General features: G+C 44.7%; 1 protein-coding gene across 1 annotated transcript; it reads right to left on the bottom strand.

The window, feature by feature from the left end:
• Positions 1 to 10864: 10864 nt before the first annotated feature.
• Positions 10865 to 16724, bottom strand: LOC147690157 (uncharacterized). Its single transcript, XM_086939464.1, has 3 exons — positions 16604 to 16724; positions 14458 to 14538; positions 10865 to 11358 (listed from the first exon to the last, which is right to left on the bottom strand). Exons 1-3 carry the CDS (start codon positions 16722 to 16724, stop codon positions 10865 to 10867), a joined length of 696 nt encoding a protein of 231 aa, XP_086795590.1.
• Between the last annotated feature and the right edge of the window lie 187 nt (positions 16725 to 16911).

The raw sequence follows: 16911 nt of genomic DNA, 5'->3' as shown, positions 1-16911 counted from the left end.
ATTGCTATATTTAGGTATCTGTACTAGAGATGGAATTTAAATGTTGAATGATTTCAGTTAATGTTAACGGTGTTTTGAACAAACAAAAATATGGTGGGACAATAAGATGGCTAGCTTCCTTTTCTTCACAAATACTTTTCCTTTTAAGAAATTCATCTGAAAACAAATACACCAAAGCTCTTTATGCCTAAATCCTTCTCCAAGGTTTTTTTTTCATCAGCAGGTATGGCAATAATAGAGGTTGCAATATATTTTAGTTGGGGCTCGATTGGGAATTTCTCCAAGTACAGAGGGATCCTCATGGACGATGACTATGGGTCACAGCAAGCTTTCCTTCTTCGGCGCTTATGTCGAGCTGAGCTCGTCATGAAGCGCAGTGGAGTTGTGCTCATGACAAGCTGAGCTCGTCATAACTTCTGTGGAACGCCCTCGCGGGGATAATTCCCCTCCTGTTTGGGGTGTTCCATTGAGTGGGTGGAGTCGTGACGCTCGTCCCGAGCACCACGGCACCGCGTGCAGCCCCCCTCCCCCCGTGACGAAGGGGTTAAAAGGGAACAGTTTTAACTTTATTAATTATTATGGTCCGATTACCGATGACCCTACATCTATGGTAAAGAATAACGAGATACTCAGAGGTTTTCAACTGTATTCAGGATTTGACAAAGGATACTTCAAATAAAAATAAAAAACTGTTAAAGCTGAAGATTTAAAAAGTAATTGATTTCATTACACATGACCAACAGTTAATTGATCCATGGCATAGAGCCCATCGGGAAGAATTGGAATATACTTGCTATTCCCGACAATATCAGTTAGCTTATCGCATTGATTTTTTTTTTTTATATCCCATTCTTTGAAATATTCTGGATTAGAAAGGGGGGCTTATTCATTTTTAGACCATTCCTTGGTCAAAATAGAAATAGAGGAGGGAAAGAGGGTGAGGTCCAGGTGGCAGATGGCTCGACTCCTTCTCTTGAACCAACAATGGGTAACCAACACAGGAAAATGGATACTAGAGATTTATAAGGTAAATAAGGGTACAGCTGAACTCATTTCAGTGTGGGGGGCTTTCAAGGCCGCAGTCCATGGTCAGCTGGTGGCTTTTGTGGCTGCACAATATAAAATTCGGAAAACTCAAATAGATGAACTTCAGTTTGCAGTTGATATGGCCTTGCTCCAGAAGAATGCCTCTTTAAGGGGAAATGAGCAAGGTGGGGGCAGCTGGAAAAAGCAAAGGAGGCAATTCAACAAGATTTTGAGAACATCAGCAGAGGAGATTCAAATCGACATTTCAGCAGCGGAAATTCAGCTAACCCTCACCTCAATGTTGGCAGGATTTTATAAAGTCTTTGCCAAAGAATTAACACCCTTTTTGGGGTAGCTTTTTAAATATGTGAAAACAGGTGGTATGGTAACTACAGCTTTTAAGGAATCCATCATTGTTAGTTTTGTGAAGAAGGGGATAAACCCCAGAGATATTAATTCATATATACCAATTAGTCTACTTAAAGTCAGACTATACAATTTTAATATAATTCTGGGTGCAGCGTTTTACTCCTCTGGCACAAAAAGTGATCCATAAAGACCAGACAGGGTTCGCTGCAGGGAGGTTGATGTCCACAAATACAGGGTTTTTAGTACAGGCACTTGACTTTTTTAATAGCAATCAAGCTCCAGCTCTTATTATGATGGTTGACGCAGAAAAAGCGTTTGACCGGGTGAATTGAGATGCTCCTTTTTATGGTTTGGGAAGGTATGGGATTCCCTCCCAGGTTATAAATGCTTTGTAATATTTATCAAGGGGCACAGACACAAGTGTTTATTAATTCCAACCTGGCTGGGATAGTTAATGTCAATCAGGGGGCCAGGCAAGGGTGCCCTCTTTCCCCCATGCTTTTTACCTTTTTTATCAAACCCTTAGCCACTAGAATTCGTAACAACATGGAGATAAAAGAACCAATACCAGGAATGGCCAAACTGAAGTTGTTTGCGGACAACATTATTCTTTATTTTAGCCCAGAAAGACAGAATACAGAATATAGATCTAACATTAGCTGGATTTGCACAATTTGAAATAATTTGAGGATACAAAATGATTTGTAACCAGACTGAGATTTTAACAATAATTACTTTGAAGGATTTTCTTCCCAACAATTTTCAAAAACAAGCATTAGTCCCAATCCAATTCGATATTTAGGGATTTATGTTACTAGTGATTATTCAGAAATCTAAAAATTAATCTCTGAAGTCATGCGGAAAAAAACAATAAACCTAGGCACTGGTGAAAGGCAGCTTTCCAAACTCCAGTCACTGCAAAATGCTGCAGCAAGAGTTCTGCTGGATCTTCCGAAACGCCACCCAACATCCTAGGGCATACGCCAACTCCATTGGCTTCCAGTCTGTCGAAGAGTACAGTTGAAGGCCCTCTGTCTAGTTCATAAACCATAATTGGAGGAGGGACCGAGGACATGACTACTCTCTTTCCTCACTCTGTACCAACCTGCATTTTAAGATCTGGCGGTCTGGGTCTGATCAACCTCGCGAGAATAAAGAAAGCTCGCGGGGGTGGTAAGTCTTTCTCACACCAAGCAGCAAAGCTATGGAACACTATGCCCACCGAGCTTCGCCTAGAAACAAACAAGATCCGTTTCAGAAAAGTACTAAAGACCTGGCTTTTCACCATGGCCTAGTCCATAGTAGCAACCAAACCCTCCATGCAGCGCCAAGACGCCTCGGCATAAGTGTGCTTAATAAATAATTCAGCCAGTCAGTCAGTCAGAATAATGGTCGTTATTACCACTCACATTGATAGAGTGAGACTTTCTTATAGAAAATTTAATTTTACCTTAACTTGTGGTTTTGTTCACAAATGTCCCTATAAAAATTCATATGACTTATTTTATAGAGTTGGAAACAATTTTTAGAAGGTTTGTGTGGAATAAGAAGTTAAACTCTCAGTGCTCCAACTTGATATCAATCAGGGGGCCTCTTACTTCCTCAAGTTTGTACATATTATGAGCAGCCTTTTTAGATCTAATAGCCCATTTTCTTGACCGTAAGGGATCCATTGATAATTTATTTTAGAGAATATGGTGCAAGAAGCTGGTACACAGATTCCAGTATTTTTTAAAACAGCTAAACTCCCCCAAAAAACAAGGTATAAGACCTTGCAGGAATACATATATAGACTCCAGACTTTCTATTTAATTTCGTAAAATTAGCCGAATGTAAAAGCTTGGGAATTCAAATTCAGGGCAGTCATTTAACGTCTTAGAATAATTGGAGATTTAAAAAGCTAGGGCATTTTTTAGTCAATGGTAGAGGCATTACTTGGCAAGAGTTTCAAGCAAGGTGCGGTGACCAGAGTAACCCTCTTTGTTTTAAATATATTCAAATTTCACATCTACTAAATAAGTGTAGTCACCCATCTAGTTCAGGCCCAACTCCACTTGTGATTGCTCTATTAAGAGCAAAGCTAAGAGGGGTGGGCAATTGATATTGCTATATACGGTCTCAATGGCAGCCAATCATGGTCAATAAATTCTTAGAAAAAGTGACCCAGGAGACACAATGTAGGCTCTCAAATCGGGATTAGCAAGCTATTTCTCCTTAAGAGTTGCTAATCTTAAAAGAATGGCATTCCTGTCACGTTGGATGGCGTATTATACCCCCAAAACTCTTCACAAGGTACGCCTGGAACTAGAGAATAGATGCTTCCACTGTCAGATGCTGGGCGAGGGAGGCTGGCTCCATACTTTTTTTACCTGTCCAAAGCTAGGACAATTCTGGGAAAGAATCTTCTTGTCTTTAAGCTGGGGAGTTCAGAAAAGTTTGGGTCCTGATGCTGAGATTGCACTTTTTGGCCTTGCTATTCAGAAAAAACCTTGGAATGTCGAGAGGGGAGGAGACATTTGTAGCAATTGCCTCCCTTGTGGCCCGCTCTCTGATATTTTGGAATTGGAGGTCCTCCAAAATACCTACCTATTCAGAATGGTTTAAGAAATTGATCCGTACTAGGAAATTTGAAGAAGCATACGCTAGGAGAGTAGGTGTCAATAAAAGATTTAATGCTGTATGGAAATATATGGAGAGGCTATAGACTTTCATTGAACAGTAGGGCCGAACAAAAAATTGCAATTTAGCACCGCACTTAAGTAATTCTTAAGTTGGAAATCACTGTAGTAAATTGTATTGGCAGCCCTTTTGGCGAGTCTGCATGGAAGATTAACTCTTAGCATTAAGCTTAGAGCGTAAATCAGCACGCTGCACTTTATAGAAAAAAAATCTCTTAGAAGCTAAAGTTAACTGTATTCGAATGATAAAAAAAAATTAACATTGCATTTTTTTGGCAATATCTACTGATAGAAGCCAACGTTAATTCTATTGGAATGATGTATATTTGTCAACTATTGCATATTGCATTTTATATATGCGTGTTCTGTCGAATTTTATATGTATATAAGGATACCTATTTATCAAATTGTTTGCTGTAATTCTTTGTATTCTCTGTGTTTCCGCTCAATAAAAAAAAAATCTTTACTTTTCAGTTTGGTGACTTTACTCACCTAAAAGTGCATGGTGCAAGCTTTCCGCGAGAGGTTCACATGAAGGGAGAAGTCATAGAGCTACGACGGGGCAACACAACAGCACCAACACTGTAACATAGGGAAAGCGGCGAAAATGTTAGAAACTGCTGACAAAAGCTCACGGGCACCATTATAAAAGTGAAAGCGATGCATTTTGCCGCTGTTGGAAAAAGAAAAAGGTTTTTTTAAAGTTAATCTAGGTGAGCCTCATAGCACAACAGAAAGGCGTGTGGTCGCCATAGTAAATCTGCTGGGTGGTGTGGTTTATTAAAAGAAGAACAAAAATATTTAAAGTTAAAGCGCGACATTATGGCACTTTAATTGATACGAGCGAGGCATAAAGAAAGCCGCGGGCCGGAAGGCATGCTGCGCTATTTTAAAAAATATATATTTGCAATGCAATAGGTCTCACATTTAAATGTGAGACCTATGGCATTGAAAACAAGTGGAGGCCAATGTCCCGGCTCAATAAAGAAAATGTACATGTACTGTGTAACAACCAAGTAAAGGGGGCAGTAGGCATTGGAGGAATCAAATGATTATATGGCCACACTAATGAGGGACTAACAAGCCTATTAAGGAATCCAACACCAGTATTTACGAAGAACAAAGACACAAGCCAATGGAAAATAGGAGCAAGGCTTCTCCTCCGTACTCTACCTTCAACAGATCACCAGAGCAGTGCTTGCACGCTGGCTCAGTGTCGACCCAAAAAGGTGATGCACTATATATTTAAAAATTGTGGGGGATATTATCAACAATAGGCGAAAAATATCGCTAACGATATTTAGCGCGAATAATTTTATCGCGAAGCTTCGCCTGGAAATATCGCCGCCGTAGCGAGGTATTATCAACACCCAGCATGGCGGCGATATTTCCCCGAAAATGCGATAAACGCGTGCGGTAAAACTAGCGTGCCCACGCTAAGCCGCCGCACGCTAGCGTGAAAAAAATCGCGATGGGCCTATCAGCGATGATTATCGCTAAACCAATAGGCCCAAGGCTACCATAAAACGCGTTAGCGGGACGAAAAAATGCCCGCTAACGTGAAAATCGTTACAAAAGATGGAAAATGTGCAAAATGATGGTGAGCAGCCAGGGACCAGTGCAGAGGGCACTACCAACACCCAGGAAGGCCAGGCAGAGAGCCAGGGAAGGGGCAAGAGGAAGAGGAATCCTAAGTTCACTCCTGATGAGAACCAGGTACTGGTTGAGGAAGTGACGCGACACCAGCAGGAACTGTTTGTCAGTTCCACAGTCACTTTGGCGAGGAAAAGGGACATATGGCAGGAAATAATGACCAAGGTCAATGGCGTGGGGGACCACAGGAGGACAGTGGACGAGTGTAAGAAGCGGTGGCACGACACAAAAAGCAAAACAAAAAAGAAACTGGGAGCAAACCTAAGGGCAGGAAGTCTGACGGGAGGCGGTGGACCAGCTCCACAGGAGGAGCTGGATGAGGTGGAGGAGATTGTAGCGAACGTCATCAGTGAGGAGAGTGTCATCGGAGCCACAGGCCAGGATACTGCTGTACTGGAAGACACACAACAACACCAGGGTGAGTGTCAAATAGGAACAGGTGGAAGTGGGTGGATGGGCACAGTCGCATGCATCTACCATGCACGTGCACATAATGTCGTCAGTGGTAGCCATGAGTACTGGCAGGGTGGTGTGGACTCCAACGATGCAGTCCTGGGATGGGTAGTGGATGTTGTTGTCTACCAGGTGGTGGGCCAGTTGCATGTAGAACAATTCCCAGTGATCGGCCCTGGCAACAGGAGCACGGAGAAAGGCTGGAAGCACCTCAGGTCCATGTGGCCTGGCTCTGGCAAGTTGAGGAGGGTGCAGAATAAGTTGCGTAGCAAGCTCCATAGAAATATTGCTGTAATGTAGTCAGCTCAGATAGCAGCATCTGCCATGTAACATATGTGGGGGCAGATTAATGTCAACTGGGGCATCCCCAGGGATGCGCCAGTTTACGTGCGCCACAGTGCGCCAAAGCTCCGCCACCCATGGTGTGCCGCATCTATAATGTGGTGCGCCATGGTGCCGGAAATGTGGTGCATTGCTGGAGTTGCGCCGCAAGCGCAACGCAGCTCCAGCAAGGCTGGGGGTACACCATCTGCACAATGTTGCATCAAGACCCACGCCTGCTTCAAGCAGGCGCAGGGTTCTGACGCAGCATTGCCCTGAAAGTGACTGAGTTAAATCTCATAGATTTCACTCAGCCACTTACAGGAGGCGTTCCTGCGCAGGAACGGCCCCCCTGCGCAGGAACGGCTCCTAATGGCGCAGTGGCATACAACGTGACGCATCTCCTAGATGCGTCACGTTGTACATAGGGTGCATTGTTTGCGTCGCAGTTGCGTCAAATAAAGTGACGTATTTGTGGTGCAAAGAGGCGCAACGGCCTCATTAATCTGCCCTGTGGAGTTGGAATAGGCGTGACAGGGAGCGTGAGTGGATGGAGTACATAACCATGTGTAACTACTAGCCGTTGACATTGGACCGGGAGGTCAGGTGGCATGCGCTGCTGGTGTACACAGGGGAGGTGGGCCCTGGCATAGGTTGGGTGGGTGTTGTGTTGAAGCTGTCATGGACAACAGCGAGCTAGCATTAGAATAAGATGGCTAGTGAGTTGCACAGTTCCACTCAGGGAGTCATGTTTTTGTTATTGGAGCAGGAGCCTGAGAGTACCCTGATGATGCAGAAGAAACCCTTGCTCCCGTGTGTGTTGTCATTCATTTAGGTTTACAAGGAGCAACCCTCCGGCTGTACCAGGATAAAGGTTATTCTGTAATCCTGGTACTACTAGATTTATCGGCAGCGTTCGATACCATTTCTCATAACATCCTTATCGAACGCCTGTCTGAGAGTGGAATCGGTGGTACTGCACTGGAATGGATCAGAAGCTTTCTCTCCAACCGCACCCAATCTGTCACCATGGGTGACTTTAGGTTGGAGGAGGTCAACATCACCAAGGGGGTTCCACAGGGCTCATGTTTGAGCCCGACTTTGTTCAACACCTATGTGGCCCCCTTGGCAGCTGTAACCAGAGCTTATGGATTCCACCCAGTATCATATGCTGATGATACGCAGCTGCTCTTCCCTTTTAAACATCTTACACCGGAGATAATACAATCTTTCTCAGATGGAATGAAGGCAGTTGCAAGGTGGATGTCCTCCAATTTCCTCCAATGCAACGTTGGAAAAACGGAGGTGATGCTTTTCGGCGATGTAAAGGTCCAATGGTCTCCTGACTGGTGGCCTCCCGATCTAGGCCCGGTTCCTGAGCCCAAAACAGTGATCAAGAATCTAGGAGTCAGATTGGAACCAGAGTTGACTATGAAACATCATGTCACCATTACTGTAGGAACATGCTTTCACGTAATAGGTCTCCTTCGGAGGATTTTTCCTTTCCTCCCTGATACTTATAGGAGAACCCTGGTTCAGGCTCTGATTATCAGCCGTCTTGATTACTGCAATGGTCTCCTGGCAGGAGCTAATGAAGAGGTTTTTAACCGCCTACAGGTGGTACAAAATACAGCAGCGAGGTTGGTGCTTAATGCACCTCCAAGGTCTCCCTCCAGACCTTTATTGCATAAACTACACTGGTTGCCCATTCGGCAACGAGTAAAGTTTAAAACCTGCTGTATTATTCACAAAGGCCTTAATGAATTGGGACCAGAGTATTTAGCTACAAAATTTGCTCCATACGCTCCTACTCGCACCCTTAGGTCAGGCGAACAACTTTTGCTAAAAATTCCCAGAATCACCAAATCCAGGCAAGGAGGTAGGGCTTTGTCTGTGGTAGGCCCCAGTTTATGGAACTCCCTCCCGTTTTCCCTAAAACAGTGCAGGAATCACCTTCAGTTCAGGAAATGCCTGAAAACCTTTCTGTTCAGCTCATGCTAAACAATTATCTGCTAGCTCATATGAGGCCTCGATTTTAAATCATCCTCCATGTTGCTTCTTCTAAGTCTCTTATCCCAGGTGTCAAAAGCGCGGAGATACTCCTTCGGGAGTCTATTCATAGCGCTATATAAGCACGCAAATAAATAAATAAATAAATTGTCCAATCACAAGCGTTGGAGATGCATGTGTATGGCATCCCTGTGGTGTGCGTGGTTGTGTGGAGTGTATATGGTGACCAATAACCACTCATGTTTCGGCCATCCAACGCAGGATACACACCAGCACATTGTTGAAAGTGGCAGCTGGCCTGCTGGTGTGGGTACAACAGGGTACCTTGAGTGGCACAAGTGTGTTGTCACAGTTGTACATACACTGCCTGAGGTGGGGGCTTGCAGCGTTGGAGTTGGAGTTGTTGTGTGGCCTGTGGGTAAGGGTGGTGATCAGCTGGTCTACAGTCACTCTCCTCCAGCAGTGGTGATTTACCTGTTGTGTGCGGTGGTCTGTGGACTGTACAGTGAATGTGGGAATGGATGCAGCACGGCACAGTCCTGTGGAAACAGGTGTTGTGTACAAAAGTCACTTAGGTGCCTGTGTAGAAGGTGGTGTCCAATGTGTGACCAGCAGCATGGGTGGAAGTGTGGGTGGGTGGGTGGGTGCACAAGCCCCATCCCTGTGAAGCTCCTGTGACAAGGTGCCTGCATTCACCACACCTGCTGCACTGCTTGGTCTCTGACCCCTCATAAACAAGATGCATGTGAAGTCACATAGAAGGTCTACCTGTCTGGCAACCTCCACCACACACTAGAAGTATGAAACCTCATCTTGGCGTACACACTATAACGACCAGTACACTCAAGGGACTTTGGGGCATATTATCAAGCCTGTGCGCTAAAATTATCGCCGCTTGATCGGCCAAAAACGGCCGATAAAGCGGCGATAATGGGCATGATAATATGCTCTGTGGAATTCCAATGGAAGCCCATGTTAGATGTCTTCACATCAAACATGTGCTTCGATTGGAATTCCACAGAGCATATTATCAAGCCCATTATCGCCGCTTCATCGGCCGTTTTCGGCCGATCAAGCGGCGATAATTTTAGCGCACAGGCTTGATAATATGCCCCTTTGTTGCATCATGGTGTGCTGGCTAAGTGACAGGCACATGTAGGCACAAATTTGGTCATATTGCTACCAAATGCACAAGTACGCCAGCAACGTAGCAAAACTGTGGACTGTCATGCCAGTCAGTGCAAAATAGCAGAACGCCAAATAGCTGGGGGCAGAGTACCAAGCAATAGCGAAAATAATTGCTGAGCACCGAGGAGTGATTACCAATGAGATACCGTGATACTATCAAGGTTCATCTCTGAAGCCGTAAAGAGTCCAGCTAAATGCATGAATATGGCTGAGAAACCTGCGACATACATGCATAATTGTGACAATGCTCATAGCCATTTTATCCACCGTCCATTGGATTACATTGGCAGGAACAGCTATTAGCAGGCGTAAGCTGTTGGAGATATTTGGCCTAGCGCAAATATTACTAAAATAAAATAATATGAGTCAGAGATGCTAGCAACTGTTTACAGTCGCTAACATGTTGGCACACCCACTTAGCATGTCATTAGCAAAATAATCGCACACATGCAAAGTGGGCCCCTAAATGCCTGCTATTGCCTACAAGCTGTTGCCAACTGGTGTCAGCGACAGCTTGGTAATAGGGTGACAAAGTTTTTGCTGCATGAGCGGGAAAAAGTACACCTAATGTGGGGACAATTCCCTTGGTAATATGCCCCCAGATGTTGCACATACACAATAAATTCCATGTCAGCTGTCAACCATGCAAGTCAACAGTTACCACACCTAAAGTGTAGTGAACACTATACATGCATCCCAGTAACAGGTTGCATCCAAAGTCACACATACAGAGATCACACCACTGATGACCTCAGAAGCATAGCATGTGTGAAGACCCACACTCTGCAACCTAACTGACACCAATGCAAGTATCAAACAATGCAAAAGTATTTATTGTATAAAATTTACCTATCTAAAACTACACTAAACACTAAAACTAACACTATATCTAAAATCCCTACACACATAATAAACTAAACTACACATGTAATGCTAACTAAACCCTACTACACAAACTACAAAAGGACATAAACCCCCCACCCAAAGAGAAACAAAACTTAGCCCCAACACTATCTTAACCTAACAATATCACACTACACTAAACTAACTATACCTAATCTAAAACTATTCTATATCTAAATCCTAAAATACAACTATATGCAAACAAAATAAAGATAACAAGGAGGGAAGGCAGAAGAGGGGTGTGGGCCAGAAGAAGTCCAGTACTACGGTACCCCAAGTTTGACGGCAATGTCATTCAGCCGCCGGTTCATCGTGACAAGTTCATTTCGCACGTCCAGGAGCAAGCTGTTGTTCCTGGCCAGCTCTGTTAGAATGTCTTGTTGTCTGTCAGCCCTTGCCGGCGTTGGGGTGGGTGCCCCCGGATCCTGGCCTGGTGCGTTCTGGGCAGCTCCCTGGCTGGGTGCAGCTTGAGTTGGCCCCTGGCTGCTGGTACCTGGAATGGCTGATGTGCCTGGTACCGGAACAGGTGAGACCACTGTGTCTGCATGTTTGCCACCGCCAGCCTTGCCACCAGCCTTGGATTTGTCAGATGAGTCAGTGTGTCCCACAGCCTCTGGCATCGCACGCCAGGTCCCATCCCGCCGAGCAGCAGCGTATATCCGTGCCATGGACCGGAACCCTCTCTTGACCCTGCGGCAGTGAAGCCACCGTTCCTTGGCCACATTAAATGCATGGGTCTCCTCTGCATTCATGTTGTCTGAAAAAAATGGGAAACGTCAATCCCAAACCAATTACACTGGTTCATTTGCTTTTCATCATATCATATGGCACAAATCACAAACCACATGGGAAGCAGCACACATGTCACATCCTGTAACGTCTCTAACTGACCTGCCCACATAATTGACAAGCCCTACTTTCCACTATACAGGCCCTGGAACGTGACATCACAGTACATGGCAGGTGTGATGTACAGACAAATCAGACGCCAAATGAGAGAGTCATAACATGTCACCTTTGTGCATCCTGAGAGTGTTTGCCAGTGTGGCCATTTGAATATGTCAATGGCAACACTATGTAAGCGCAGCCTATATGCATGGGAATTAGACCGGGACACCCCTACCAACAGCAGGTGTCAAGAATATCAAGGAAGTTCTCCTCAATATTGCCGCTCTTGTTACCACTCCTAAGAGAAGCACAAGTAAGAACCTGCAGGGCGGCTGTAATAAAATGCCTTAGCGGGTCTTGGATACAACTTTCCTGCAAAACTATAAAATTCTTGGCCCACGCTGCCCAAGAGCTGGAAAACAAGGAAACAATCAAAGACGACCCGTGCCAATTGGCCCCCCCAAGGCTGGGCCCAGACTCTCCCTCAATCTCTTAATGGATACCCTTCATTCCACTTTTCCGGCATAAAAAAAACAAAAAAAAAAAAAAAAAATACTTCATTCTGAGTTAACAACGTGTTACTTCCATCAAGTTACACTTAACCCCCAAGCACTGTACCCCCCTTTAGAATATCCATTTGCTGACTGGCAGCTGCAATGAGACAGTTATCCCCGTGCCCAGTTCCATCTGTGCTTCTCAACTTTACACAGTAACTGCACATTTGAGCAATTTGCTACTGCTTTGCGTTACTTTAATGTATAATCTTTTCATGTGATTTATGTTGTTTTTATGCTGTTTCAAAGATGTAAAGTTTTATCCCATGGTGGTAAGACCCACCCTTTTATGATTTTCACAAATCAAATAAAGTATTACTTACTTACTCCTCAATATTGCTGCGTACATGGGCAGGAAACAGCATCAAAACACGCCATAAAGGCCTACACAATATGCACCTCAGGAATCCCATAGCTGTCCTGGTCATGGGGCAAGGATGTATCCTAAGTCCAATGCTTTCCAATCTATACTTTCGTCTGCTGGCCAACGTCGGCAAATAGTACGGCTCATCGAAGTGTATTGTATGCCGACAATAATCAGTAACTGAGTACGTGTGGGACAAACTACACTGACACACGTCTCTGTTGTACAAGCAGCATGTTGAACATGCGTAACTAGAAGAGCGTCAACAAATAGTAACTAAACTGCAGCAAAACAGACCGCATTCCGTTTGGCAGCCCTGAGGTATCTTGGTCAGATGATAGGTGGCAGCTGGAACTGTGCTCCTCTCCCCCTTGCAAACACGTGATGTAAGACTTACCACAAACAAAATAACATGCCCTGTCCTGTCCAAAGGCCGTCAGCCAGGTTATTTCACCTGCTATGGGTACATGTGTAAAATATGGAAGAACTCAAAATGCCATCCTATTGAAGCAAGGAACCCTTTGCTGCAGGGCCTGGCTATCAGCCACACCGATGACAGCAATCCTCTGATATCATGACTACATGTAAAAATTAGTGACAAACAGCAGACCCTGCAGAATCTGCCAGCCACACTGACTCACGACCAGTCGCCTAGAACCCCTTCCATGGCTACATAGTAAAAACACCACAGGCACATCATGTGGCAGAAAAGGCGCTATGGGGCATAATACCAAGGGCATTAACGCAGCATTAGCGGGATTTTTTCCCGCTAAAGCAGCGATAATTGTATTGCCCTAGTACCAAGCTGTCGCCAACGCCAGTTACCGACAGCTTGTTGCCGATAGCGGGCATTTAGGGGCACACTTTACATGTGAGCGATAATCATCACTAATTACATGCAAAGTGGGCCTGCCAACATATGACCGACTGAAAACAGTTGCTAACTTCTCTAACTCCCATTGACAACTCTTGTACATATTTACGCTAAGCGCAAATATTGGCAAAAGGTCACGCCTGCTAAAAGCAGTCCTCAGCCATGTCATCCAATGGAAGGTGGATAACATGGCTAAGAAGAGCATTGTCACGATAATGTGTGAATATTGCTGATGTTACTGCGATATTCATGGTTTGCGCAGGAATCTCACCGCTTTTGAGAATAACCTTGATAATATCAAGGTATCTCAGCGGTAATAAACCTTGATGCTCTGCAAAATTTCCCCCCACCCTAACCAACCAATAGCGATAATTATCGCTATCACTTGGTAATATGCCTCTATAAGATTCTGAGTTGCATGCATGAGACCCAATCTAGCCCAGAACCTAAAGGCCTCATAAAGTAGAATTCCTGGAACGGGCAAAATAGACCACTCGGATCATGTGACAAAACATTCATGACCCAGTCTTGTGTCAGTCCCTCTCAACATGGCTACGCTAGGTCATTTCTCCTGCCCCTTGGCGGTGTAATGAACTGCCCCCTCACCCATTATCCATCTATCAACACACACTCTCCTGTGAACGTTGGTAAACTTGCCTGTTCCCAATATGTGGTGCAAAAGGACCTTCAAACCTTGTGTGGATGAGATGTGTTCTATTCATTCCTTACACATGACATTGACTTAACCGGGCATGATATGGGTGTGTCACAGGGCATATAAGTAAATCTCAATGTCCGCTTCAGAGGCAGTGTACTGCAGATGAAGCGTGTATAAATGTTTGTGCTGGTCGTGATAATATGTAGCCATGTGTGAGACTCCTGTAGCGTAATGCCTGCATGATCCCTGAATCATTGCCTATTTTGCTATAATCTGTGCTGGATGTCATGCACAGGGAATCAGAGCAGTTGCATCGGCCATTCATGGTCAATGTCACAATTTACATAGATATGCGTCTGACCACACTCTCATACATATTGTCTGAATAATGACGCAACAATACTCAGAACCTTGTGGCCCAGTGACATGCGGAACACACCAGCATTGCCAAACTACCGTGTGTTGGGTATCTCAATGACATCCATTACATCACACATGCCAATGTACTTCACAATTACTCACCAGTGGCTTTTGGGTCCCTGAAACGATCCACGTCACCCTGCGTGATGGGTTGCCGACCATCTGTGAGTGAACCAAATTAAATATGTGTCATTGTATGGCATCCAGACACGTCACAGAAACATAATGAACATGATGAAAAACTTTTCAGTCACAAGAAATGCTACTTCACTTAGTAGGGGATTCGCACATAGTACTAATGAGTTTGTGCACAATGATTGGCATGCACACATGGGCTTGCTAATGCAGTGGTGGCCAAACATAACATAACCACAGTCACACATGCACATGACAGTTGGGTCATGCAATTCCTAAGCACCTTGGGCCTCATTTATGAAAAGTGACGCATCGCTGCGTGAAAACATCGATGCGTCACTTTTCACTGCGCACTCCTTGCGACACCAATGATGCGTCATATGTAATGTATGATGCATCATGTCGCAAGGACTTACAGATACGTCAGTATTTCTGACGTATCTGTAAGCGCAAAAGTGACGCATTGCTGGAGTGTGTCACAAAAGTGACGCAACTCCAGCAATGCATCCTTTCACATGGGGAAAGCCCCATGTGAAAGGGCTTGCGTCAGTCTTACGCCTGCTGTGAGGCAGGCGCAAGATTTTTACGCAACAGCATCCTAAAAGTGACGCAGTGAAATCTCATAGGTTTCACTGCGTCACTATTACGAGGCTTTTTGCGGGGGAACGCCCCCTCTGCATACATCATACCTGACGCAGGTATAATGTGGCGCAGGGGTTTAAAAAGGGACGCATCTACCTAGATGCGTCCCTTTTTAAATATGGAGCAACAAGGCGCATATTTGATGCCGCTGGTGCGTCACAAAAAGTGACGCACCGGCGGCGCAAAAGTGACGCAAGGCCTCATAAATAAGGGCCCATGTCCACACAGGCAACATGTGTACGTTGTACTCCGTATGATGGTAAGTATGCATTTAGTAAGAGGCTGACACACAATCCTTTGGGAGGTAAAACACTCTTGAGCTGTAAAACACAAAAGTGAATGACTGTAACCTGAACCTTTTAACTATATCACTTCATAGAGGTGTTCCTGTGTATGAATGTCCTCCACTGCGGCACAATGCACCCTAAAGGTGCATAACTGTAGGAAGTCAGGATTTTCCAAGAATAGTGATATTGTACCTACCCTGCACCATGGCGCTACTTTAGCGTTGCTACACAGTCACATAAGTAATGCTACAGCGCTGCCAAATTACCCCAAGAGTCATGTCAATCTGCTAAAATGTGCCGAGAAGTGGGAGTCCAAATCAATCTTAACTGAAGCAAATCATGTGCAAATTACATAGGGACAGATGTATAAACATTCCCTTTAGCGAATAGTAAATTGCGATCATTTAGGTATCGCAAAATAGGAATAGCAAAATTGTAAGTATGTCGGAAATCGCTTATTGCTTGCGTACCATCAACATTCCCAAATAGCGATTAGGAATTTGCAGATCACAATCTTCCCCTTCATTTCTGTGTGCCAGGAGGCGCTTTGGAATGAATGGGGAAGTTTGCAATTACCAAATTGCTAATTGCAAATAGACATTGTTTCAAAAGGTGCAGGGGTGTCACATGAACACCCTGCAGTACCCATGAAAAATGACATTTGTGCACATAAGGCGCACAGACATGCTGCAAGAGCATGTATGAGCGTCACATGGCAGCTATTGATGATTTTAACACAAACGGAGCACATTAAGAAAATAGCGCTACTTACCACCAACTACCAGAAGGTGGTAATTTGCCAATCACAAATGGTGAATTTGTATGTAAATGGCCCTGATACATAGCATGTAAGGTATTACTAAAGTAGGTATTCCTCAAATGTAATAGCAAATTAAGCACATGCAAATTTTGCCATTCCTAACTTTGCACAAATAATGTCACATAAATGCCATTCACCAAATGAAGGGTTTGCTGACGCCGCTAATCAGCTAATGTCTGCGTTACAAAACTATTTTTGCCATGATACATATGGCCCATAGGGACATGACATTGTCATCAATACCTTGTCACAGTATCACAGTAACGAGTCAGCATGTACATCCCATACACACATGTCACACACGTCACGCACTTATATAACATTTGAACATTAAAGTGAAACTATGGGTGTAGGACTTACCACCCTGTAAGCCTGGCAGCACTCCAATGTAATCCAGGAGGTCAGCCTCCCGCGCAGTCATGTCCTGCCAGCGGTGTTTCCACTGGTGCACAGAGCGTGCTATTTTGAAGTAGTGCTCCATGTGGAGCCTCACACGCTCCCAGCGCACATTGCGTCCCCCAACAGCATACCCCAGCAGGATCCGCCCCCCTGCCTCCAACATATTAGGAAGGTAAAATTTTACCAACCACAAACCCCCCCCCAATGCCTCCTCACTCATCCTCCCCGACCTCCCAACAGCAGGCATCTCCCTGACCCCCTTAACCCTA

Source organism: Lissotriton vulgaris, chromosome 9, assembly GCF_964263255.1.
Source record: "Lissotriton vulgaris chromosome 9, aLisVul1.2, whole genome shotgun sequence".
NCBI lineage: Eukaryota > Metazoa > Chordata > Amphibia > Caudata > Salamandridae > Lissotriton > Lissotriton vulgaris.
The sequence above is the reverse complement of the archived record's forward strand: the minus strand, read 5'-3'. Positions and strand labels throughout refer to the sequence as shown.